This window comes from Vidua chalybeata, chromosome 5 (genome assembly GCF_026979565.1).
Source record: "Vidua chalybeata isolate OUT-0048 chromosome 5, bVidCha1 merged haplotype, whole genome shotgun sequence".
NCBI lineage: Eukaryota > Metazoa > Chordata > Aves > Passeriformes > Viduidae > Vidua > Vidua chalybeata.
The window spans coordinates 30871458-30899068 of NC_071534.1; the positions used below are offsets into that span (position 1 = coordinate 30871458).

General features: G+C 40.1%; 1 protein-coding gene across 4 annotated transcripts in view; it reads right to left on the reverse strand.

Moving 5' to 3' along the window:
* SCUBE1 (signal peptide, CUB domain and EGF like domain containing 1) overlaps nt 1-27611 on the reverse strand; it is a 189263-nt gene that overhangs the window by 12758 nt on the left and 148894 nt on the right. For all 4 annotated transcript variants that reach the window (XM_053943722.1, XM_053943724.1, XM_053943723.1 and 1 more), the window contains 6 exons: nt 10393-10509; nt 8278-8400; nt 5273-5392; nt 4221-4313; nt 2081-2197; nt 252-410 (listed from right to left, as the gene is read on the reverse strand). In XM_053943722.1, coding sequence (XP_053799697.1) covers nt 252-410; nt 2081-2197; nt 4221-4313; nt 5273-5392; nt 8278-8400; nt 10393-10509 — 729 coding nt within the window. The remainder of the gene's footprint in view (nt 1-251; nt 411-2080; nt 2198-4220; nt 4314-5272; nt 5393-8277; nt 8401-10392; nt 10510-27611) is intronic.

Here is a 27611-nt window from a genome sequence, read left to right on the forward strand (position 1 = left end):
TAAAGCACGGGACTTAACTCAAGGCCTTGAAGGAATTTTGATGCAGGCTCAGTTTTTGTTCCTTTGGCTTAATTTCATCCCTGGCTCTTTTTAATTAAAGCTCTGAAACTTTGAGTTTGGAGAGGCTGTTGAATGAGGTGTTGTGCTAAAAGGTGTTTATGGCAGCTTGATGAAATAACATCAAAGAGATTTTAACAACACACCGAGAAACTAAATTCTGATTTCTCTCCACAGACCAATCTTTCACAAACCTGAGACTTCTTCAGACTTCATCTCCACTTCAAACTCTGCAGTGATATGGGACACTTCTTTTGATGGTGACTTGCGGCCTCGGCGTTTTTTCTTGGAGGAATCGCACTTGAGATTCACAAAGGTCACCTGGCAGTTGTCTGTACAGGGGAACTGACCTCCTTTGCATGAGAGAAGCAACACAGGGAAGAAATCAAGTAGCAAAGTAGCAAGTGACAGGCTAACAAGTGATATCTCACTGGGTTATCATTAATGCAGTGACAGGCTTCATAACATTTCCTGTGTGTTTTAAGACACCTCTTTCTCCAGGCAGTGCTGGGATTGCTCATTTTGCTAGTGAATGCAGAAGGCAAAAGCACAGCCTGGTGATGCTCAGCTGCACAGTGGTGCCTCCAATGCCTAAAACTGCCCAGTCCTTTTTCTGCATAAGGATTAGAAAGCTCTTTACAGAAATTATTTAAAATCAGCAAATACTATAAACTATATCTGATGGCTGAACAAAGCAAGAGAGTCAATTTCATTAATCTATGAGAATGTCAAGCCTGGGCCTCTAAAAACTATCAGTGGGTATTCCATCTCTTTCAGAAGTGACAACCATCAGGTAGCAAAGACTTTAAAAGGTTTTGATTGTGATTTGATTATGAAAATGTATTGGAAGGTTTTATCTGAGCAGGAACTGTAGTTTGCCACAGGTGATGGACCTTCCAGGTCAGGGAAGAGAGAGAAATTTGTAGCACTCAAGCCACCAGAAGGATTTTGTTCCGAGAGTGTGGTTATACTCTGTAATCTTACTGTTAGACTCAGAAGTTCACATGACAAAACAAACACAAAGCAAAGCAAGCAAAGGACAAGGAAATGCATCCAAGAAACACATTCCCCTAGTGATTGTATGGACCAAAAAATTCGACTTCTATGACTTTAAAAACGAGTCTGATAATCACATCTAATTCACAGTTAAGTCATCTTGATGACTAAGACTTAAGTCAGTACTTCTAAATGAGAGATACAAATGTGTAGATTGCGGGGTAAAGATGAAATATGAGTCTAAATTTTAAAAATAAAATCTTTAAACTATTCACTTTTTAAAAAAATAGCTATTTTTACTCTTCTCTGTTCAGGGCTCATGTAAGATTTCTCTCTTGCTAGTGAAAGTGGTGGTAAGAAATTCACAACAGAGAATGCATGACCAGTAGGTGTTTGGTGTAAGGTGCTAAATTGCTTTAAGTAGCAATTTAACTTTTTAAACTTTTTAAATACCACATTTTTGTTAATGACACCTAAATCTTAATTTTTTTTTCTAACATCTGAGCTACTCACTCTTTCATAACAAAAGATCTAATTATGTTTATGTGTAACATCAGATTTTCATAATAACCTTCCTTCTTAGGGGTTGTCTTTGGTGCTACAATAGGTTACTAATCCAGCATAAACCAAATATTAGCTTTTGTTTTCTTTTGAAAACCTCACTTGGGAAAACCAAACCAAAGCAAACCAAACTGTCATGGTTTCACATAACTTTGCATTTGTCACAGCTTTTTGTCTCAGGGTATTTCTGCCAATATCAAGGCCAGAAAAAAGATCAGCTTATTTCCCAATTCATATACAAAGATTTTTCAAAGCAACTGGTGAGATTTTCAGCACCCGAGATCCAAACCGAAGGCACTGTTCAACCACAGTGGGAACCTTGGCCTCAACTTAAATTCAGACCAAATACGAAAACTATTGATTTTTTTTCCTGTCTGCAGTGTGAAAACAAAGCATGCAAATGAACAAGAAAATAAACAAACAAACAAGTTAAAGTGCTGTTTACATGCTGGAAGAAACCACCTACCTGAAACAGCCTGCTTCCCAGAATCTTTTGTTTTTTCTTTGCTGCGAGGCCGTAAATGGCATTTTGCATCTTTGATTTTAAAACGAGCTTTCTGCTTGACTGGAGGGGCTAGGGAATCTGTTGATGTAAAGTAAAAAAGCTACCATTGAGACAGAAATGAAACGAGATTGGAAACTTATTTTTAAAAACAGTCTCAAAAGCTTTCTTGTGACTCAGAAAAGAGGCAGCCCAAGAATTACACAGCTTGTACAAGGGGGTCCATTTCCATAAGTTCATTTTTTTAAGTGAGTACCTTACCCTTGGGTCCAACCAGGCCAATGAATGTGCTAGTACCATGCTTGCTCTGCACATCTTCATGGATTTTGGGTGAATTAATATTTTACTATAAGAAAGATAAATTCCTACCTTTATTTTTTTTCTGGGCTCTTGGTCTGTGAATTCCCATGTTACTTGTAGATCTGCTCCTGCTAGTGTCAGTAAGGTTAATTTAGTGGAGCTATGCTGTTGGCAATTGAAAACCATCCAAAGGAGCTGCCTCTATTGCACTTTGTGGCTTGCAAGCTTTATCTCTCAGCTTTAAACCCAAGGCAAGATTCACAGTCTTGTTTTAGAGTCATGCAATGAGTAGAAAATGGAGCTGCTGGCTGATTTCCTCACAAAGTCCCTGGAGGAAAAGACCTGCCAGCTGCTGTGGGCTGCCCTCTGGCCCCGCAGAAGGTGGAGGGTGGTCCCCGGTGATACCACAGTGTGGGTCCCTCTTTCCTTGGTAGGGCTTTGCTGAACCAGGACTTTAGAGGTGGCTTGATCCTGTGCCACAAGCAGGCACATCTGCTGCCAGGCTGTGTCACTCCACAGCACTGTACCTCCTAGCACATCCCAAATATATAAGAAATACATGGCTGGAGAACTGGAAAATGGGAGAGAAGTACAGCAGGTATGTGTAAGGTGGACTGACTCTTCCTACTCCTGGATGTTGTTTTAGCTGTTTCTAATATTACCAGGCTTCAAGTTTTTGTGTGGTTGTTTGTTTGGTTTGTTGGGTTTTGTATGTTTGTTTGTTTTGTTTTGTTTGTTTTCCTATCAGATTTCATAAACATTTAAAATGCCTCTGCAAAAACAGTCCAGCCATTTTTTGAGAAAAAGATGGATGAAATGCAGTATTTTCTCATAGAAGTCTCATAACCTTTTTAGGGGGGATAACCTTTTACCCTTGCAGTAGGAGAGGCTGTGTTGCCGTGGAAGGGCTTTGCAGGGGAGGGCTGGGACCCACCCCTGTGCTACTCCTGGGTCCCTCTGGCTCACCCCCGAGCCTGGGAAAAAGTCCCATTTTGATATGTTCACTATTGCCTTGCTAGACTATGGAAAGCAAATAATTCTAAATATTAGTCCTTATTGAACATATCTCAAACCTGCAGCACTCCCACACTGGAGCACTCCCAACACATTGCTGCAGCTCCACACCCCACCCTCAAGGAGAGGATGCAGAAAAGGAGTGTGTGCATAAGGGAACACTGGTTATCTTTGATGCCTGAAGATTTTTTGCTTTTTATACATTTTCAATATATTTGTAGCTTTGTAGACCATTAATACATGGTTACATAGCTCCTGGTGTTTTTCCTACCTTTTCTCTTAGATTTTAGAATAATAAGCTAACCCTACTAATACATACTTGGAATTATGTTTAGCCTTATTCTTAAGAAGAGAATTCCTGGCAAGGACATTTTATTTTCTACCAGAATTTAAGAGACATAACAAGAGAAGAGAGCAAAGAAGCCCCAAGGGGGCTGACCCATGGGTGGGTTACTGGGGTAACTGATTTGCTACTGGATGTCCCAGCCAGATATACTAATTAATTAACCTTACAAAATTACAGAAATCCTGTACCACACGTGCACAGAGCCATATTTTGCACACCTGAAAGCTTTCATTGAAGAATTACTTTTTTACCATCTCACTATATTGCAAGAATTACTTTTTTATCTTACACCATTTTAACTCTGTTGCAAGGCTTTTCCTTTTGTTATTAGGCAACACCTTACCCTTGCCTTACCTAATGAACGAGCCTGATATCCTGCAATCCCCTGAGGTCCATGCCCTCCCTCCCGGGCCCAGGAGTGGGGAGCAAGCAGGGCAGACCCACCTGAGCAGCTGGGCAGGGTGGAATTGCGCCTGGGCCGCGCCTTGCCGTGCTGCACGGGGACGCCACAGCTCAGCATGTAGCTGTTCTCTGAGTCTGGGGGACAGAACACAGTCAGCACACGGGCAACAAGCCTCACAAAACTCGAGGCTTCAGCTTCTCAATGCTCCTAAACAACAAGATATTTTAACTGCTGAACTGGGATTTTAAGTGGCTGAAATATTTTGCCAAAAAGCTTCAACACTTCACAGTGTTGATGGCAAGGTTTGTTTCTTCCAGCACTGGAAATGATGTTTCATAAGGGATTTGGCAGAAGGTTAGCAGTGCACAAGTAAAAAGTATTTTGTGTCTGTCCATGGCAAAGTCCTTCTGCTTCCCTGTAATTATTAAATAAACCATGTATTTCCATAATAATTTTAGCTTCAGGTTCCAACAGAATTTATTGGCAGAAACAGAAATGGCGTACTGTTTACATATTACAGAGATAAAACTCTGTCTTGGTGCTTACAATTAGAGAAATGCACAGTTCCAGTCATATCTGCTAGACTGAAAATAAAATGCGAATAAAATGTTAGCTCGACTGCATATAATGCCAAGGCTAAATGTGAAAAGTAGACACCCAAAAATAATCCTGTGCCAGAACATCTATGAAAAAGCAGTAGCAATCTCCTCCTTCCTCCCTGCAAAACTGTGAAGATGGAAGCTACCAGGAGACATATCCACCTTAACCAGGATGGTGCAGAAAAAAATTGTTATATATTGAATTGCTGTGACAAAAGGGAAGGCAAGAATGAACAGTTGATGTCAGTGAATTCCTGTTCCTTTTAATACAAGCTTTTTGTTAGAATTTTCCCACCCTCTCAACTACATCTCAAATTAAATAATGAAGGACCAAGCTTCTCACATGGAGTTGACAATCAGCTCTTCTCGATTTAATTTATAATGAGGTTTTACTCATTTACTGTTTTCAATAACAAAAAATGAATGCAAGAACCATAAATACATTAACAGAGAAAAGTCAACAAGTCACAAGAGGACAAATAATTTGCACAAACCTGGAACAAAAAGAGTATTGGATGGGCATGACAGGAAACAGCTCTCTATGCCTCCTGTCTTACTGCATACTAGCTGAGCCTTGGGAGCTGGTTTGGCATTTGGGAGACATTTCACCATCTCTGAGGAGAAAAAAATAAAGAAATGTAAAACAATTGGACACTGCCCAACCCAGAACCTTGCGTGCACACGTGGATACAATGGTGAGAAAAGGCAGAAAGTGGCAAAAACCATAACGACAGATACAAGGATTTCTGAAATAAGCACATATTAAGGAAGAGCATCTGGATTGGGATGTTGAGCTCGTACTTGAAAATGAAACTCCCTTCACATTTTTAGACCTAAACTCTAGATCAGTCTTTCTCTCATATCCTCCACTTTCGGATCTTTGTGCTCTATGAGCACAATTCTGTGTGCTCATCTTGATCTCAGAAGCAACAGGTAACACTAATCACCTGAGATGCCCTTTCTCTGATTTGGAAGCACAGCTCTCTGATTTAACAGACCAACTACACACTGTGCAGAGTGGTCTGTTTACATAGATGACCACTAAAATTGTATTTTTTAATTCTCTAACTCCCACTGACTTTTTAACTTTAGCTCTTTGCTCTAGCTTCTGGAGCTAAAAAACTTCCCAGCTCGGCAGAGGTGAGGCAGCAGATGCTAGGACGGAGATGGATAGTCCTGCTGCTCCTTTCAGACACTGCTGAAATGCCCCAAACAATGCTAGAAGGGACCCTGTGCCACACACAGAGATCACAGAGCCATTTCTCATCAGTACCTACAGCATGAGGCATGCTGCAGCTCATGTGAAAGAAAAATCCAGCTTCTCTTGGCTTCGTGGCAGGATGAAGACAGAGCACCCTGCAGGTCTCACAAGTGACTCTTCACACTTGGGTAAGGGAGTGCTTGTGTTTCAGCTGCAAACACATGAAGTTAATTGTTGGAGTAGTCTCTGTGCTCCACCCTGAGAAGATGGTATGACACCAAGAATCATAAACCTGCATTTATTTTAATTTGCCACTCTTTTGGATTGAAGTGTTACTTAAGTACATCTTTTCCCTCACAAATGACAAGCTTCATTCTTGGCTGCAGCTGGCACATGTCATCACTTCCTACAGGGATGAAGCCTCACTGCTTCCCTCCTTTCCCCAGAGGATTCCCCTCTGCACTGACTGCTGACCAAGTGCAGCTGGGCACCTCTTCAAGCAGCTTTTTCACACTGCAGCAGCAACTTAAATCTCAGCCAAGTGGCTGTAGGGCAGTTCTTGCTTCAGCCCCATAGAAATGCTGTTTCAGGTATATGATTTTTCTCCAGCTGTTTCTTGCTACTTCTTCCAAACCTGCTCACCTTACAAGACAGGTTTGGCTCACAGTTGTTTTTCTCACTGTTGACTGTAGTACTGTAAATGTAATTTTTCCTATCTGTCAGCTTGCCAGCAGATCACACTGAAGTAGGACATGCTTCTGACACCAGAGCTGTAGCAACCAAACTGGGTTGGGTCTACCAGGCTTGGCAAAAGCCTAGTAAAGCCAACATGAAACCAAGCAGTTCCAAAGCAGTAGCTGGAATGAGTGTTGCCTTACTTGGCTTGAGTGCAGAGGAAGAGTCCCAGCAGCCTCCAGCTGGTTTGTATTCCTGGCCTCACTGGTCATTAAATATAAATATATATAAGTCCCATAAACATACCTGATGTTCACATCTCAGGTATGGGAATAATCACTCTCCACTTATTTCCCTCCTAAGTCTTCTATGTTGCTCTGGTGATGTCTTTAAAGAAACTATTTCGTTGGACTGAGGAGGCAACAAAGCACAAAGTGCCATTGCTGAGCCAAAGAGGGTTTTGTTACTGCAAATGTCTCCAAATCACATGGCATTCAGGATCACTAAATATAATTCTTCCACTTTTTATTGTGCTTTTGTAACAATTTAGAATATAGTTTCCTCTCAAAAATGTTGGTAATAAAGGCAGGTGATCAGCAGGGAGATGATGCTCATTTTAAACCTCACTGAAGTCACCAAATACTGGAGTGTGTATCAATAGACAAGGGTGTTCTATTTCTGTCTTCCAGCTGAGCATTATAAATAATGAGGAGAAATTTAAAAGCAGGAAAATATTTTCAATACAGCCTCTTAAATCATTCTTAGAAGGCTGAGAGGGAATATAGCACAAATAGTCTAACTTCATACCAGACCTCCAAAAATTTTAGTTCCAGCTGCTAACTTATAAAATCCTTTCCGGAGGAATAATTGGTATATGGCAAAGGAGACCTAGTGGATAACAAAAAACCACAGAGAGCAATTCTCATTAAAAATGAAAAAAAAAAAACCAGAATGAAAATCTCACAGAAAATACTTTGGCTGTAGCCATGATCAAGATTTGCTGTGCTTCAAGTAAGACTCCAGAAAAAGAAGTCATCATTTAAAGGATACAGAGATTCAGGTCTGCCACAAAGTGGCACTAGCAGCAAGTACCAAATTCTTCTGGTCTCAGGATTTGTGTTCATTGTGATTAATACTTTTGACACAGCTTGTATCAGTACTTTATATGAAGCAGGACACCTTTAGAGAGAACTTGAAAAATTGGGGTATGGTGCTGTGAATGTAGGTATTATGTTCTACCATGTCCTACTTGTAAACAGTTAAATATTTTGAATATTCTAAATTAATGTTAGAGGTAAACAGAGTTATAGCTGACATTACAGAGATGGGAAGAGGGCAAATTAAGGAGAAAAGTATGAAATACCTAAGATAATAATAATACTTAGATTTCTGTGAATGGGCTCATAAACTTAAAAAAACATTCCACACAAATAAAATCCAACATATTGCTCATTCGCTAATCGACCTAGAACTGTATCCTAGCCCATGGAGCTCCACAGGATCAGGTGTTATCTGAGTTTATGAAATGAATTTGGGGATCTAGATTGTGAAAATGCAGCCTCTCTCAAAGAAAACCATGGGACAGTCACCACAGCCACCTCAGAGTCACACTTCCACACTTACCAACACAGTCCTTTTTATTCCAGTGCAGTTTCTTTCCAGGTGGGCAGACACACTCATAACTCCCCATGGTATTAAGACACCCAAAGTCACAGCTACCATTGCTGATGCTGCATTCATCAACATCTGAAAACATATTTAAAGTTGTGAAGAGTCTTAACCATGTGTACACACATATACTGTGCATTAAGACATGACTTGCATAAGGAAACCTATTTCTACTGTATCTTTTACATTTGAGTCCATATAAACATGTATAAAGACAGACAGTACCCAACAACTTTAGTGCATATTGCATGTGTTTGTCCTAAAACTGTACAGCTCCTACTCTCCCAAAGAGCTATGCATTTGATACAGTTTACTTGCCAGGACCAGTTACACTAAAATTCTTGGACGTACTCACAAGATACAAAACATGCTCAAAAAGTCTCTGCAGCATCTGGACAATAATGCATTATACAGAAAAATGGCATAAACCTCTGTGAGATTACATCATTTCTGCAAAACAAGGAGGTCAATTCTCCAGTGATTCCCAAAGTTTCTTTTAGAAGTTCAGGTGAAGACGGAAATGATGCTTTCAAAAGAAACTAAGCAGTTAAATTGTAGTTTGGAACTTCCACTCCTTGAATAAAAATTAAAGGTAAAGCTTGCAAGAAGGTGAAGAAATTATTGTATATGTTATCATTCCACAGAAAATCTTTCAACTTTTGATACAATAGAAAAGAATTTAGCCAGTATGAGGTGTATCCTTTTTAGTCCATGTATTCAGCATTCATATACTTGTGCCAACAAGGTCAATCTCTCATCTCCTCTCTTCCCACCACCAGAAAGAACATTTATTTATTTAATGAGCTGAAATGATACCGAATCAACAGGAGACACACAGAATTCCTGATGCTCTGGCTCACTGGTAGACCTCAAAATTAAGCATGTAAGGACTAAAACTAATGACAGGCCTAAGGGGTAAAACTGAGGCCTGAACAAGTCTGAATTCAGAGCTGTGATTTTGTAGCTACTCAATGGGAAAAAGCAGGAGGTTTGTATCCAGTTATGTTTTTGCTCAGAATTCAGCACGGAGTATTTCCAATAAGAGTTTAGGTCCTTCTTCAGTCTTTCGGAAAAGGCTGAAGCTGAACTCAGGCTGAAGGTTATTTAAAGACTGAGGCAGAACTCCAAACTTTGAGGCTTTCCCTAAATCAGTCCATTAAATCATTTAGTAATTAACAGTGAAATTGAAGATCAGTCTCTCTACACCTCATGTAACAAAGTCCCAAAAACTTTCAGACTCTGAATTTGTTTTCACAACTGCTTTCAAATGGGGTCTGTTTCCAAACTGCTTTATTAGACGGACTCTTATTTCTCTTCCCGCCTGCCTCTACTCTTACCATGAATTCATGTGATACTTCTCCAGAAAAGAGTGACCAACATACACCCCCTACACCTTTCTCCCAGAAAAGAAGCCATGCAGAGATACCATTAGCAGTGTCTCATGTTGACATTACAAAATCAGGTGAACTCAGCCCTCAGAAGTGAGAGGCCAGCATCTGTTTCTGCTACATCAGCTGAACCTTTAATTTGGTCACTGTGGCAATGAGGCACTTCAAAAATATCCCTCTCCTAGATAATGAAACATTATAGCACCAATTCTTTCCAGTCATACCAAAAAGGTTGAAAGCAGGTCCCCAGAAGATGGGAGGAAGATCCACCACAGCCTTCTGTTATGCGTTTCACAGGCAGTTTATGTCACAGACTGGTAAGTTCAAATGCTATCAGAGGCAAAATACATAAACTTTGCAAAACTGACTTCTTTCCCCTATTCTCTTTGTTGCCCATCATATGATGCCTCCCTATAGGTGTGAGTAACGTCACTCCTGTGGAAGTTCTGATCAAAAACTGGTGGGACATTGGTTTTCATTGGTGTTTTTCTCTTGGGAATGCTTCAGCAAATCTGAGAAACTGAAATTTTAGTCACACCCAGCTCATGATATTTTAAGTTTATTTTAATTTTATATCCTTATCATGTTGAGTTAAAAAACCTTAATCTAAAAGAATGTGTGTCTCTGTAAACAGTTCCCAAAGCAAGCAAACAAACATGTAAGCAAAACTCAGTTTCCATACCTCCACAGTGTGTCAGTCCGTACAAGGTGTAGCCTTTGTGGCAGAGACACTCAAAGCTTCCAGGGTAGTTGATGCAGGTGTGGTCACAGGTCCTTTCAAAGGAGCACTCATCTATATCTGAATTAATAAAAAAAGCATTAAGGAATCAGATTTAATCAGGTTACACTGAATGACTGGATTTTCTCACTGGGTTGCAAGGTCTTGTTACTGATGAAGTATCATTTACCATCCCACGTAAAATCTGAATAAAATATCATTCTCATTCCTCTAGTGCCTTGTAAAGAAAATACTCACAGGTACACGGAGAAGAACAAGAAAAAATAATTTGGTAAAACCCGATGAAGACTGTATTATGTACATTCCCCATTAGATGGCAACCTTTAACTTCTGATCATACTGACCCAGCAGGGCTGAACGAGTATGGAGCTTTTGGGGAAGTTAGTGGCGCAATGGAAAAATGGTTTAGGTTGAATCAAGTAATTCCCTCTTTCACTGACCAATATGCTGACATCTTGCCCAACAGGACAGGGAGTTGCTCCCAGACTTCTGCTCTGCCTTACAAGACTGTACAGACTTGCAGAGGGTAAGCAAAACACTGCTGGAGAATAAGCCCTGATAAGGAATAGAGAGGCTGCACCTAGCACAGAAAATATTAGTACAAAGCCCACATTCCACCCAACTCAAGAAAATATGATCTCTTCCCCTTAAAAGAAGTCAGGCAGCTCTAATTATCACTGCTCAGCAATGTGAAATCCTGGCGTACACATCTTCCATCCAGCAAGCCATGAAAAAAGCAACCAAGAGCACATTGCTTCCAGGACAGTACAAAGGCTTTCCTGAGCAGGTGCTGTGAAGGTTGATTTGACAGCAGCCCTGACAGAATGGACTTGCTGAAAATATTAAAGGTACCTTAAACAGCAATCTGTGCAAAGTAACACTTTGGAATTAATTTTATTGTTTTTTTTTTTTTTTTTTAATAAATTCTCTTCTGTGATTAATTTTTCTGCTTACAGGTCAGAAAATTGAATACAATGAAATTATTTGAGAGTGGTCATTTCAACAAATCTCATTCCTCCAATGTTCCTGAGTTAGTATTCCTAAAATAGTATTCCTATGGCAATTTCCACACTTTCTAGAGCTGATTTTTAAGAACAAAACCTGAACAACATCATTACAAAATGCAACTTAGACTTTCATACTGTACATGCTTGGAAAGCTGTTGGTGTTTGAAAACACTTGAAAACTCATCATACTTCAGGGTATCCTAACCCAATTCCTATATCCAAGTATTATTTACATAGTTTTGACATGTAATGAAGCATTCTAGGTCTCATTCTGTTATTATAAATACAAATACAATACTTACCTTCCAGAACTATAAAATTAAGATTTCCTGTATGTGTACACAAACCCAAATCTGTTTGAGAGTTTATGCACAAATTTAGAATGACACATACAGCTATATTTTATATGACCTCCAACTTTAAATGTTTCAAAACATTCATACAAAAGATAATGCACAATGTGGGAAGCAACTGTTCAGGCAAATGCATAACATAAAATGAAATAAACATGATGAACAGAAATCTGTGCTGTCCAGTTTTATGTGTGCATCACAATCACTTTCTATGATTGTCACAAAAAGATGACAACTGAGATTTTTCTCTTTCTTACACCTTTAATTTTTAATGAATTTTTAAATCCATTTTAAAATATCATCATTTGACTTCTGAAAGTAATTTATTTTAAAGGTTTCTTTTATAGTCTTGGAAATGTGCAGCTTTTCAATACACATAAATGGCAAACTGTTTGAGCTTTCTCTAAATAAATACACAAAGTAAAATCACTTCGGAATGAACACTGCAGCTATAGTTTAAAAGATTTTTAATGCTTAAGAAGCCAAATCATACATCATGGTTTCATTCATGTGTAACCGTGTTCACTATGTGGAATTGCGGCAGAGTTACATAAGCCGTTCATTTTCTGGCCTCCAATTTACTTTGGGACTCTCTTTTTCAGAACCAATTTCTGAACAGTGATCTTATGCTGCACTAGTTTAGTCCATAGTGTTTATGCACTGCTTTCCCATGCAGAACTTTGTGTTGCTGCATATATGGCTTGTGTTTCTTCCCATTCAGGAGGGTGCACTTTGCCCGTGGAAGAACAGTCTGCCTGATGACATGACCACTGCTTGCCAACTACCAGGCACTCAGGATGGCCAAAAGCATTTCTGCTCCATAGCTTTTTCACCCTTTAAACCCCTCAGCCCACTCCTGCTGTTGCTCTCAGACACTCAGGCTGCTGAATTCAGCATCCTGCTGGAACAAGGGAAGCCCCCGTGCAGGCTACCCTGGCTGAGTCTCAGCCCCGGCTGCTCCTGGCTGAGGCAGGCAGGGAGGGACCCAGCTTTCTGCACAATTACCAGCCCCCTGAGGAATTCAGCACTTGTCATAGAAAAGGCAGAAGTATTCACCACATACTCTTCATTACAAGAAACTGGTGGTGTGATACAGGATGCTGAAATCCTCCCTTGGTGGGTTTTTTTTTTTTTTTTTGAAACTCTGAAATCTCTGCTCTGGATGATGGTATCCCCAGGCTCCCGGGAACTTTGAAGCTGGCCCTCACACCTCTGTGGTGCTTCACAATACCTCTCCATATTTAGCTTGAAAGGATTTGCTTATTTCCCACCACACTCGTGACACAGGTGTATCTCACAAGACATCACAGAGTTGGGAATTTGACCTTCACAGCCCTGGGTTTCAAATCCTGCTTTACCACAACAGGGAACAAACATGGGGATCTAAACCGTGTCTCCTTTGTACAAGCTAATCTATAAAATTTGGTAGCCTCATCTACTTAAGACAAGTCAAAAAATACAAAAGCAGAGATGTGGCAGGTTACAGTCCCACCACCATGTAGACACTCAAAAATTTATTAATTGCGTTGCTCTGAATTCCCTCTCTCCCCCCCCACCCCCCCAAATAAATACTTATAAATTAACTTCCTGGGTCTGAGGTGCTCTTAAATGATTTAAAGTTATTTAGATTAAGTTTTTAAACTGTTTGAAAATGAAAAGTGAAAATGTTGTGGTATTGAAGAACTGTGGTGGAAAACTTCAACTTAAGGTTGAAGTTTGTATTCTATTTTTGGTTGGATTTGGCATAAATTCACATGCAGTCTGAGCTGTCTCCGAACATTTCAGATTTACTAACTCACTTATCTGACATTAAACACATTTTTAAAATTTCACTTAGCCAAAAATTTCATGCCACATTCACCTCTGCAATCAGCATAGGTGACTGTGTCAGTTCAGCAGATTAAGAGGTGTCTTCACAGCTGAGCTGTTTGAGGCTTACAGGGACTACAGGGCCAAATTCACTGCTGATAGTACACAATTAGTTTCCTGCCAGCTTTTTTAGGAATACTAATGATACATATAAATCTAAGAAAGGAGCTCCCTACTTCACAGCAGACCCAGTGGAAGTGCCAAGTTCAGGGGCTGGAGCAGATGACTTCCAAAGGTCTTCTCCAGGCTCCACCATGGATTCATGGGCGCACTGGCAGTGCCAGACTTCTCTTCATGGTGTCCTGTGCTGCTGACAGCTCTCCTTCCAGTCCCCGTTTTCAACATATCAAGGCATCATCTCAGGCTGAACAAAGTCCAATATCTCTTCTAGCAATCCATGTTCTCACCTCCAAAAAGAATGTTTGAGGAAACACTCCTTAATTTTTCCCTAGAATGGATTCAACTAAAAGAGGTTGTTCAATGGTTTAATAAAAGAGCAGGATTTCCCTGGGGTTTTGAGGGAAGCAATTTTTGGCAGTGGTGGCCATGCTCTGTAATATTAGTTTGGCTAGGTTCCTATTATTTCAAGTCAGCATTTGGATTTTATTGTTGATTTTTCAATCATATGTAGCGCTTTTTTTCTTTTTCTTTTTTTTAGTTTAGGCCTTCCCATGTTAAACGATCCCATTATGATCTTTATTTTTCTTGAATGTAAAGTTTTTTAGTGGGTGTCAGATTGTCAGTACTGCAAAGTAAATTCTTCTATCTCCAGAAGGGAGCTACCAGAGATCGAATTTCTTCTCAGTTTCCTCAAACAGATGTGTCTCAAAGGTGACTTGAGGGAGCAGGGAATAAAGCAGCTAATTTTCCATGCTCATTCAAGTCCCTGCCCTTTCCACTGGTGCTGCTACTAGACTCCCAGTTACAGTAGCACCAATGGTTCTGTGGTTTGTGTGATGTGGACACTAACTCATTTGTGGATGTGGATTGCAGGGCACCCAGAAGCCATCACACAGCGGTGATTTTTGCTAAGCCTGGACCTGAGCTGGATTCCAACCAGCAGCTCTGAAGTGAAAGGCTCCTTTCTGTACTCTGTTTCCAGCCCTCAGACACAGTACCCTGTACTCCTGATTGCCTTTGCTCTAAAATAAATTTCAAAGTAATTAAAAGGAACCAGTGATCAGGAAATCAAAGCATAAAGCAGGACATTTCAAAAAAAACATTAGCATTACAAACAAGCAGCCCAGTACCAGACACACCCAGGTGAGACTGGTAAATCCTGCTGGATTTAGAGATGTTTTAGAACTGCAAACTGGTGCAGGAACTGCTGTGATTCCCTGACAGAATGCACATGTGCAAAACTCACTTGCACAGAGGTGTGATTTGAGGGTTGTGGTTAGAGAACTGAAGAATTCAATGTCCAGCTTCCTAATTTCACATTAAAAATCTACTTCAAAAATAAGGATTGTCCTATCTCTCTTTTCCTTAATGTAATTTTGTTAATATTAAGATCAAGTGAAGAAATTGTTTAGAGAAAACTAATGGTCATTGCAACAGCTCTTCTTGAGACGTACACTAAGTAGCTAGGTCAAATTATGAAACTGGGAGCCTCCTTCCAAAATACAGGTCATATATCGTAACTGCCTAAGAGTTTAGTCTTGAGCCTGGAGTATTTTTCACTTGATCTGAAAATAAAAGTGGCAAGGAGAGATCACTGTTACTTGGTGGTGCTATTTGTGCTACAGAGAACAAGACAGGAGTGGTTCAAAGGCAATCAACAAAAGCTGTAACAGGCATGGGGAACAGAGCAGACTGTAAAGATTCTGGACACTGTAAGCAAAAAACCCATCTTATATTTGATTTGTCTGCATTCAGTGAGGCAAGACACAAAGTATGCAATAGATAACTGCATATTTGCAAAATAGATAAATTAAATTTAGATATACTATTTCAAATAGAAATAAAACAGAAAAGAAATATTTTTTACTAAGAAATTGAATGCACAATAAAAATAAAAGGATATATCTATCTCTACTATCAACTCCTTCATCACTAGAAGTGACTGATGACACCCTGAATGCTGGTAGATCAGTCAAAAATGGTCATTTTTGATATTACAACAATACTTTAAAGTGCTGTTACAGCTGTGAATCCACACAGTCCCAATCCTCCCAGTAAGCTTAGGTATATCTTCAGTATGGCAGCAAAGACTTTTTTTTCTACCTCCTAACTGCTGCCCAGGCTGCTATGAAGAATATGCACCACAAGGAACTGTGGGTTTCAGATTCAGGTGCTGGTGGGGGTTGAGCCCCAGGCTGGGAGCAGTGGCCCAGGTGTCCCAGTGCAGTGGGCACAGCAAAGCCACTCTCAGGGCACTGGGGTTATTTCTTAACCAGGCCACCTTCTCCTCATGCAAAGGCCCACAAGATGCAGCTCTGTTTTAACCATCTCACACAGCCCTGGTTTATTTTTAACCCCCAAGTCAAATGTGGACTCAGTGTGGAGCAGCCCAGGCCATGCACACAAGCCAAACTCAAGTTTAGTCAGAATGTTTTGTGTTCACCTTTCTCAGCTTCCAAGTTATCGGCTCCTCTGAGAAACAGAGCCTTTCCTTGTTCTCATTCATTAAGCACGCATACATAGAAACTCTAAAGAAGTGTTACATGATGTTTTTAAAATAAACACTAATGCTTTTTTTTTGGATGTGTTTTGGCTGAAAGTTATATTCTGTCTTCTCCTGCCCCTACCTCCAATTTCTGTGGGGAACTGATACCACCCATGTAATGTTGTTCACCTTGGGGCCAAGCCAGCCCGGTTTCCAACAATATTTGACAGACATTAGGGAAACCACCTATCTTAATCTGAGTGGTTGCTGGACCACAGGGAGTCATGATTCAAGCTATATTCCCCAACAAATGCTGGTTTAAATTCAATGCTGGGAAGGCATTGTTTTGCTGCAGCAGCCATGTGATGGGGTTTCCACCACATCTCAGGTTTTTTGATCCACAGTGGCTTAGCCCTGTTCACAGTAAAAATGCATCCTCCATGTGAGTGTGTAGCTCTTTAATACATGGCCAACCCTGACCAGGAGGAATGGCTTACAGCTAACTTCTCCCTAAATTCCAAAGCCCACAAAAAGAAAACCAATGAAAAGGAAGCAGGGAAAGATGTAGTAATGTATAAATCTTCTACTTCATTACCTTCCCACTGAGTGCTTCTGGAGCAGGCTAACAGCAAGGGAGAAAAAAATAGCCATAACCCCAGGCCTTTAAAATTGAAAACCCACACCCATTTAGACTTCCCACTGCATTACTGAGCTGCAATCATCTTGCTGCTGAGACTTAATTGTTAATAACATACCTAATGACCTGCAGAAAAAAACAGATCTGGCATTAATTGCTGTACTTTTAATGGGAAGTGCTAAGTGTCCAGGTAGCACAGTCTCATCTTGTAGTTCAGAAATTTGAGTGGGAAACTGTCCATTGTGACTAATGTTGACTTGGACCAAAGCATTTATTTATTTAAGAACTTTATTGTTCACAGTTAAGTATGTGATTAGTGAAGACCAAAAGTAACCCACTAATCAGGGGCTGAAAGACTTCTGAAGGAAATTGATTCTGTTTGCAAGGAAATGTGCTTTTTATTAGAGATGATTTGTTGGAATGCAAAGAAGTAATAAAACAAATAAATGTATATAAACAGCAAAAGAAACCTGCAGTATATATTTGAGACAGAGGCAATAATAATTAGAAACCTGTGACTTATTATGTAACCATCCCACTGAGGAGGTATTTCAAGAATTTAGCAGTACACAATGAAGTGACTGCTACTCAGCTTCAGGGATAGGCACACAGTATATAGCTGTACTAAAGACAAATGTTATCATCTGCCTCATTCTACCTCACAGCCTCAGGATCCCATCTGTATGCTTTTATTCAGTATATTGAGATTCTGGAAACAGCTTGTTTTCATTTTTCTGCCAGCTTACCTGTATCCACAGTAAGTTCAATAACCCCCCCCAATCTCTGCTCCTGGGGCTGTCACTCTTAGGACAGGCCATGTCTTTCTGTGTCTTCATACAGTACCAAATGCAGTATGAGCACTCCATATAGCTCTGGTGTAAGTGCAGTTTAGGGAGACAAGCTGCCTCTGTTGTTTATCATTTTGGTGTGATCATTCTGGGTACTCTCATTTTCCTCTAAGGAATATCTAGCATCACTGACTTCTCCTGTTACTGTGTGTTCCCACACTTCTGCTGCATGTCTGAAATTGAATAATGTCTTCCAAGACATAATCCAGAAACTGGATGTTTATTTTGATAAAATGAGGATATTTAATGCCAACATTAAATACTCATATTCATTTAGTCCAACCTCCTGTACTTAAGCAGCCTCCAGCATTTTGCTCCAAAAGCATCCCTGTCCCAGAAGGGATTGTCTATGTGTTTTCCTGAACAGATCCCTTAATCTTTCCAATCAATTTAACTTTCAGGGTTTAAATTGGTGTGATCCTTTTTAACTACTAAATTTTGTAAAGGCTGAATAATTTATCTTAGAAAATGCAATGCATACCTGATGCTTTCAGGAATAAGAAGGTACCTCCTTTTAGATTTCTCGTATTATTTTCTTGGGCCTGGTTACACACAAGAAAGTAGGAATGATTCCAACTAAGCAGCTCCCTTGGGCTGGCTGGCTGCCTCAACTAATTCCTGTTAATTCACCGCAGTTCAAAAGACAGCAATCTTTCACTGGCCCCTTCGGTGTTAGAGGAACTGCAGCAGGCAGATCCTTCTTTGGTGCTAAGCACCAAGGGGACCACTCTTCACCCAGCAAACTCATCACCCTCATTAACATCACAGCAACTGGTTTCCCACTATTTACCTAGAAGTTAAAGCAAAGGGAACTGCTTTTAGGAAGAACAAGACAGCACATTTGGGAAGGTCTTTAAAGGCAAATGGCAACTTGTTCCCTTTATCTCTGCTATCAGACCTTCTCAAAAATGACCAGTTGCACTTTCTGTGAACCACTGTGCTATCTCTGAGGTTTCAAAACAAAAGGAAAGCAGGTCAAAAAACAAGACTTGGCAGTAAAATTTTAGGCCTAGATTCTTTGCTCCCTCTCCACAGCAAACACAATCTTTTCCTTAGGAACTCTTCCAAGAAAGCTTTATGTAATCTCACGTAGCAACAAATTAATTTTCCCTTCTCTTTTCAGTTTCTTTTAAAAATTCCATATTTAGTTTTTCTTCCACACAGAATCCATAAGCTCCTTCTCTTCCACAAGCTTCCCTCAGGACTTCCTCTGAGTCTGCAGAAATGGGGCTGTGGAACAACATCTCACTGCAGTAAACGCCTGTTCCCCTAACACTCGCGTGTGTTCCCTTAACACGTGCGTCAAGCCGAGTGACCACGACTCCCTCCTCTTCCTTTCAGCCTTGCAGAGCCAAGTCTGCTCCCAGGCACCATGGCTTTCTTCTGCCTCATGCATCAGCCACGAATTTGCTTGCTTTTGCATCACTAAGAGCTTTGCCCAAGGGGTGGGAAGGTTTATGCTTTTGGATGGAAACTGCAGAATCTGGCAGTTTCAGCTGGGCAAAATTTGGCAGCCAACTTTGGGGTCTTTGGGGGTTTCTTTGACTGTAGGTGGTGTGATTTGGACCAAGGCTTTTTCTATAATGAAATACATCAACATTATCACCACCATTATTATTATATTATTATTTCTCTGCTGTTGGACAAAAAAAAAGATTTTGGAGATGTTTCCCTGCAGCAGCATGGAAAACCTCATCATGTGATATTTTTGGGGGCAACACCAAATTTAAAACCAGAATAACAACAGAGGATTACCTGATAAATTCAATTTTGGCAGATAATATTTTTCTCTGATATTTTAGTCATGGCTGAGAAAAACTACTTGCTAAATCTCAGTCCTGCAAGCAGAGTTGGGGAACAGCAGTGTCAACTTTTTGCCATGTGACTGCTGAGGAGGGAAAGGTACCTGGCCTCAAGTGCCAAGCTTAGAGTCTCTCTTCCTCTGACTGTTCATCTGAGCTCAATTCTGAATTTCGTCAGCTGTCCTAGCAGAGAGAAGAATGGGAAAACCAGTGCTGGTCACCAGAGACAGCTCTGCAGATACTTTCAAATAGAGAAAAAGGGTTTGGGTTGTGGTTTTTTTTTTTTTTTTTTTTTTTTTTTTTTTTTTTTTTAGGTAAGAAAGTTTGCCTGCTCTCTTATGGAATATGGAAAAAACCTACTACTAACTAGACACAATGGTATAAAATTAGTAAGTCTGTCCAAGGTCACAGGCACAAATTGAGCCTAGGGAGGTGTTCTATAAAGGCATTTGGAAGGGAAGATTTCAAATTGGTACTGGTTTTCTCTGTTGAGCACATCACACTTAACCTCACCATAAGCTCATGGCTGTTCTCTCATCATTCCTTTTCTCCATACTGCTGTGTTTGTGAATAACAATTTTTAAGAGGATTTCCAAATGATTTTTAAAACATATAAAAATGCACTATAGGGATCTGAACCTGAGTAAAGCACCTTTACCTTCTAACATCCAAAGCTAATAGTATAAAATATACCTATGTTCACTTAATGGTATAATTCATTTTTATAACCTATTACTTTTAAAATGAATAGGAAATGAGTTAAGCTAAGCATTTTGTCAGATCACAGGAGCTACAAAATCTTCCCATGATTGCATCCGGAAGGGATGGAAGTGCTTGGTGGAAGGCCAAAGAAAGTCCAAATACATTTTCAACTTCTCAGCAATGGCAAATCAGAGAAAGGTCAAGAAAGCTGGGATAAATGAGCCTGATTCAAAACTGTACCCCCTGAATGCTTAGCCTGGAGAATGCCAAGTGCAGCAACAGCCAGTGGCATTTTTGGTAAAGTCAAAGCTGTTATGTATGTTAGCACCAATTAAGGTGTAGCACTGTGGGCACCTTGGATAACAGCTCTTTTCAATGTATGAGCATCTCAGGGACCAATCTGTGCAAGCACATCTTTACTGCTCTGTGAAAGGTGCACTTGTGCTAACAAATGCATTGCTTAGCAGAAGTGGGGACCACTATCTTCAACACATCTCTGACACTGAATTTATTTGTTTTGTAGCTCCCTCACGTTAGGCACAGATTGTCTTTGACATAAGATTTTGAAACAGAAGTATTTATGGTATGAAAATAAAGGTCCTCTTGAGCCAATTTGTATTCCTCTATGTGGACACAACCACTTCCCAGCAACACAAGCTCCTCTAGGCTTTGAAAGCTGAATCTGCTGTGACAGGAAGTGAAAGAGAGATTGTGACCAGAAAGGCAAAAGCCTAATTTTCTGTGTGAAGAACATCTTGGAGACAGAAGTTGTGCCAGTGCTTAGACTTCCAGACATTACCCTTGCTCATGGGCCTATGCTTACCTGTCCCAGCTCCTCCCCACCTCTCTCCATTACTTGAGGGCATTGTTGTGCTCAGGTTCCTCTGTTAATCTCAGGAACTCAGCAGGAGGGAATTGGCTTTGGCTCCTATTACATTTATCCTCTTACCATTGTTTTGCTAGGATAATCTAAAATGCAATTAAAGTCAATATTTTTCCAGTGTTTTATAAAAAAAGAAGTACTTTTATCAAGACATTGCCAGGATTTTATAAGCAAATGTAAAATTTTCCAGTATCAATCATTTCCCAAGGCAAAGGCAAGCTGAGTTATCTACTGCTATTATAGGAATAAACTGTGATACTACATCAAGAGCTTGGGGTATGAGAAGCCATATATCAAGAGAAGTATATTAAAGAAACTTCAGGCAGGTTTATTTGTTTTCCTACAAACATAAATATGTTTACTAGTCTGCACTCTGCTCAAGCCACTATTTACACAGCAACTCTGTAAGAGCAGCTTAACAGCCTGAAGAGAACATAATAAAGGCTTTACCCTTTCTGTATCAAGGAAGGAATATTCCCTCTATCCTGCAATACATTTGGTTTTTAGCCATATTTTTGAAAAGAGAAAACTATTCATGTTTGCTAAGGTGTTGTCTCTATCACCCTTTATTAGGAGCTGCTAGTGAGACTTCTTGAAGGAACAAGGGACTAGTCTGGGTGAAAGCATGCCTGGTGTTATTTGATGGTGCTGAAAGAGCAAGTACAACAACACAGTTTCAGTTTTCAGTTTTCAGCTGATAACTCAAATGCAGCCCTTCCCTTCACTTCCTGTGGACCTGTGCATTCCAATTTGCTTCAAGCTCTTGCTGAAGTCAAGGGACCACTGAATATACACAAGAATTGCTGTTCTCTGGCTCTACCTCAAAGGCTTGCTTAAAAATCCTGCCCAGAAAAGCTGGCCTCTGCAGAATCCCAGCAGGTATCCCTCTGAAAACACCAACACCATCATTTGCAAACATGCCTCAAAATTCCTCCACCCAGCAAAACCCCAGAAGACACTCCTCCATTCCACTGACTCAATATTTGAGCTTAGATTTTTGGTTTTATTTCACCTGTCCAAGGCCTCATCTCCAAGCTACTGAAACAAAGACTAGTGGTTCGTAACATGGCTAATGTAAGAAAAATCACACTCCTTTTTTCAACAGGTTCAACAGCTTTTACTCTCATTAGAAGAAAATAATCAAACCAGGGCATTTTTGAAAGGCCCAGGAGTGTGGATGCAAGCACAAAAAATTAAACTCTTTAATATTTGGGATAGGGCTGTCATTTTATTGCCATTCTGTTTAGCACTCAGGGTAAAGGCTATCTGACCATAATCAGTGTGACTGAATGCTTGAGCTCAGTAATATGGCATTAATGTGCTTTAGTGGAGAATAGATATACACATATAGTCTTTGATTCTCTTTAAAAACAATTCCTATTGAATTACAGCTTTCAGCATGATTTATCAACAGGTTATTGTTTATGGAAGAATGCTACCTTCCTGCTCAAACTATTCCAAGGCTGACCCATATCCTGGTAATTCATTAATACATAACATGATTCCAGTCCAGTAAAGTAATTTCTGCACTATACAAGTCAAAAATCCTACAACATCAACTGAAAAATATATCTCAAATTCTCTTTCTAAATACTAATGGAACATTTTTCTTGGCTTCCCACACACATCATCAAGAGGAGGGGGCCAGACAGAACTGCAAAAAGCAATTTGATAGCAATGTACTTTATAGAGTTTAACAGTATAAGAGCTACCATACTGAATGAGACCTGAGGTCAAACTAATCTACTAGCTAACTTACAACAGGAGCCTGTGTCAGAAGCTTCATGGGAAAATAGAAGTGAAATAATCTGTCCCATCTACCCTCTCTACATTAGGTCTCATTCTATTAGAAAGTGATTTAAAGCCTAGATTGTGAGGTTTAATATGCCATTCCAAGAAGCAGCAACCAGAGAACATTCCCCTTTAACTTATGAAAACGCTGCTGCAGAGGGGAGAACTGGAGGTAGTGGAGGGATGTGTTTGTTTTCATGTTTCAGCAGACTTAATTGCTACAACCAACACTGCAGATACTATCACGTAGCAAACACACTTGTACTGGCTAGAGCTGTTTTTACTTCATACCTGTGGCATTTATTGTTTCTGGATATGATCTTGCAACCCTTTTTTCTCACAGAGGCAGACTGTACCAATATTCACAGTCTCACTGACACCCAGTGTAACAGAAAGGATTTGAGAAGTATTCCTTTCATTGACAGTGTAACATGTTGCTTACCCAGTGGAGTATTTTTTAATCTTGATGCAAGAAACAATATGGTGCTTGTCATAAGCAAGATATTTTTGTAAGGCACAGTTGGTGCAGAATGCCAGAGAGAAAATTTGCATAGGGAGTGAACATCATCAGTGACAGGGAAATAATCCTGAGTTTTCTTTCTCTGAGCTAGTCTGATTTCCACAAGCAGCTCCCAGTATCTCCTCCAGAGCATCAATGCCTGGTTCTTGAGCTACACTGCCCTGGCAGCTGAACCAGCACTGTTTGTGTATGAAGAGTTCCCACAATTAAAACACACTTGGGCCACACTCAGCTGGATTGGATGAAAATCAGCCTGCAACAAGCCAATGTATTTTATATGTTAGGGCTCATCTGTCTGAAGGGGATGGGTATATGAGTCCATTTGCTTTTCTGTGTATTTAACAGGAGAAGAAAAGGAAAGAGAGGGGGTAGACCAACAATGAAACTTTCCACCCCTTTTCACTGGAAAGTTGGTCAAACCATGTTGATAAACTGAATCTGAGGGGCCAGATGCTCCAGCCCTGACTTCTATGCTCTGATGTGTTTTGTTATCTTAGATGAGTGCTTGTGTCCTGTATAAATCAATGGCAAGGGGTACATCCTAATCCTGGGCCCTTGATCAGGTTATGTGACTGGAGCAAGGCCCGTTGCTTTGCTGGGTTGTATGACCAAATGTGAGTGACAGGTCACTGTCATGTAACCCAAGGGCACAAGACTTCTTGGCTATTTTTTATTTTCTAATTTGGTTACTCTGTGTCAAAGATGGCTGGAGATTCAGTGTTGCTGGTGTGGATGCACTGATTTATTTGGGATTAAACTGGTCCTGTACATCCACATTTATCATCAATGGTTCCATACAGAAGAGTATAATGAAATCTTTGTAGCTAACCTTTAGGGGCTCTTTAGGCCAAAAATAATTCTCACAAACACCTTCTATCTGTCTTTCCCTGTATGATTAATCCCTCATTTCATACTCATTTTCAAAACAGAGATACCATGCTGGGAGATCAAAATCTTACCCTGGGAAGGCAAATAGTGCATATTTCATACAATAAGTTAGAAGATGAACATTATGAGAGGTGATTACCTACCCAGTTAATAGGGAAATGTTTCAAGACCAGGCCTGCAGGATCCTTGGATCACAGACAGCTACTGTGTTTTTCAAGGTGCTATTTTTCTCTCTCTCATTCTGGGATGAAAGAAGGCTTCTCCTGACACCAGGCACTGGAAGCCCTATGTAAAGCATCCCTCTACTGACAGATATGTAGAGATATAAACAAAAACCAACCAACCAACCAAACAAACAAAAAAAACAGGAAACAAAAAATCCAGAGCTGGACAAGGTTTGAGGTATATTGCAGGAAATGCTGCCAGAGTTACGAAGGAAATTGCTTCAATATCTGCTCACTGCTTTAGGCTATTATTCTCAGTTGCTCCACTCCATAAGCATCAAGTCTTAAGGAACACTTGTCTGGAAGTGAGGCTGAGGAAAGAGGAAGGGGGGTACAGTGGGGCATAAGAACCACATTTGTTTTCAATGAAAGAAAAGTACAAATAGCAAATATGATGGTGTTAATGCTCGTGCCTTGTAGTGAGAGGGAAAACCATCTCAAATCAGCTCTCCTTGGACCTCTACTGGAGAGTTTTGTGACTATCCAAATATAGCAAAAAATGTCCATAGAAAATAATTAGAGGGAAAATTCAGTTATTCATGAAACAATGGGGCAAATTCTGCTTGGGATTTCCTATTGTAGCAACATGCATCCCTGAATCTCCTTTGGACAGACACCAGCAATATCAACAGCAGAGTGTGAGACCCTGTGTTCCAGTGCCTGGTTACAAAAGGGTCAATTACATTTCAAATCTGGTAGGAAGGCAGTAAAGAATAACCAACAGTCAAACAGGCAATACTTCAAAGCAAATAAAAAATGCTGTCATCCATGGCTCTAAAGAAGGCCCAAAAAAGCCAGGTGGCCCATGGAGGTATTCCACATGCCCTGGAGGTACTGTTCCCTGGTGGACAGTCATCTCCTTTCACACAGTGGCTCTATCAATTCAAATGATTGGTGAGAAGGCAACTTTAGTAGACTTTATCATGTCTGTGATATCAACAAAACCTACTTAAAGCCTATTCTGGAGGCTGTAAGTGGACCAGAATGATGCAAATGCCTTGAGCTTTTGCCCCCTGCAGAAGTTTAAATTCCTCAGCCTAGGAGGATTTGTCTCTATTTTGAACTGAAGTAGTGAGGGGCAGAGGGTCAGTGTGGATTTAGCAGCCCAAAAAAATATTACACATTGATCACTGGTTGTTCCCACTAAAAGCACTTTCTTTTTCCTTTTTTCTTTCTATCTCTACCACTCCCCTAAGAGATTTGTAACAAATGTGTGTGCTGTTTTTCCCTGTCTTGCTTTGCAAAAAACAATGCCTAGAGCAGGAAGAGAAAATTATTTATGACAGAATTTCACACATTTTTCTGGCTGCTTAATGAAGCTTGAACTTGAGCAGAGCAGAGAGACTGCTTATTGTTGATTTTTTTTTTGAGATCACTGCACAACAAACAGAAACAGAATAAGCAATTAAGTTAACTGGCTCTAAAACTCATACTGGGTGAGGATTAAGGTAATTATGTCTGAGCTTACACACATTCATTGCAGCGTTATTTTATTGCAGCAAGTCTTGCCTGCTTGCTTGTTGCTGATGTCATTCTAGAACTGATCTGAATTGTTGTCCTTCTATTAATTACCAAAAAGGTTACAAACACAAGCTCTCCTGGCTATAAATATAGCTATGTTATTTTTACTACACATTCAAAGGAGATGCAGACCTCTTTTTGCTAGGTTTATACAAATAGATCCAACTGTTTCTTCCTGCTCCACAGTATTTACAATACCTTAGACTTAAGGGATCAATCAAAGTAATACACAATAGATGGGTTTGGTATTGTCATACAGTGATTTCCCTGTCAAAGTGGGGGGAAAAAAAAACTATTTTTAAGTCTGAGTGAAAAAAGAGACTCTGGAACAGTATCAGTCTCCACAATATTACTGGCATGGCAGTATAGATTCTTCACCTTTGGGGTTACAAAGAAGTTTCCTTTTAATGGCTGGAACGCAGGGAAGGGGAAAGGAAGAGAACCCCCCACATTCTCCTCTAACAAGGAGCCACAACGTGAGAACCACTCCCTAGCAGAAGTAATCTGTGATTGACAATGGTTTTCTTTGCAGCCAGGGCTAAAAATGGTTTAGCTGTAAACAGACAAATGCAGAACATTTTAAGGCCCTTTCCAAAGCCAAGGGCTGCTTATAACAGGCATTCAACATGCAGGGCAGCACCAAGAGAGCACCAAGCTTCAGAGTTGCTGAAAAAATCAAGGAATTCTCATATCAGGATATGAACACAAACACAAGAGAAAAAGAACACCTTGTTATGGGCAAATGAGCAGAGGCAGATTTACCAAAATTGGAGATTTGTTCTCTGGGCAGTCCAGGCATTTATATGTGTGATCTTAGGCAGGCTGCTATATTTGGCTTCACCCTTCCTGCCTAAAAACTGAAAGATAAATACTTTCTCTTCACAGAGAGCATGAATGTGGGGAAGGCACTTGGTATGACCGGGGTGGGAGCTCTGCAAACAACCAGAACAAAGTCTGTGACTGATACAATTTCCCTGTAATCTCAAAGTCAGCTCTGAGGTCTAAAATTAAAGGACATGAAGGAAATTAGGTGACGTGGGACAACTTCAGAATTTCATTGGGAATATGAAGGAACATTTTACATTGAAATGTGTAGAATTGCCTTGTGCTGATATTAATGATGAACGTGTTTGGAGATGAATGCTCTATACACTGGGAGGCCACCTGAACTAAACAGGACCCAGTCCCAAACCAGGCAGACTCCTAAGGTCCTAAATGAGTGTTTTGTAAACATGTTGATTAGTAACTGAAAGAAATCTTTATTTTAAAAAATGAAAACCAGAAGAGAAGGGCAATTTTGACAGAAAGACCATAAATCATGGAAACTCTATTATGAATCAAAACAACAGATGCAACATGAACAACAGCATCTTTTATAAACAGAAATCAGACTGTTCTGTTTCACTCTTTGGAAAGGCTAATATGCCTAAAATAAATTTCCTTGAATCTCTCATTAATGTTTTACAGTCAGTGTTGACCAGCTGTTACAAAAAAAACAATATGTGCAATATG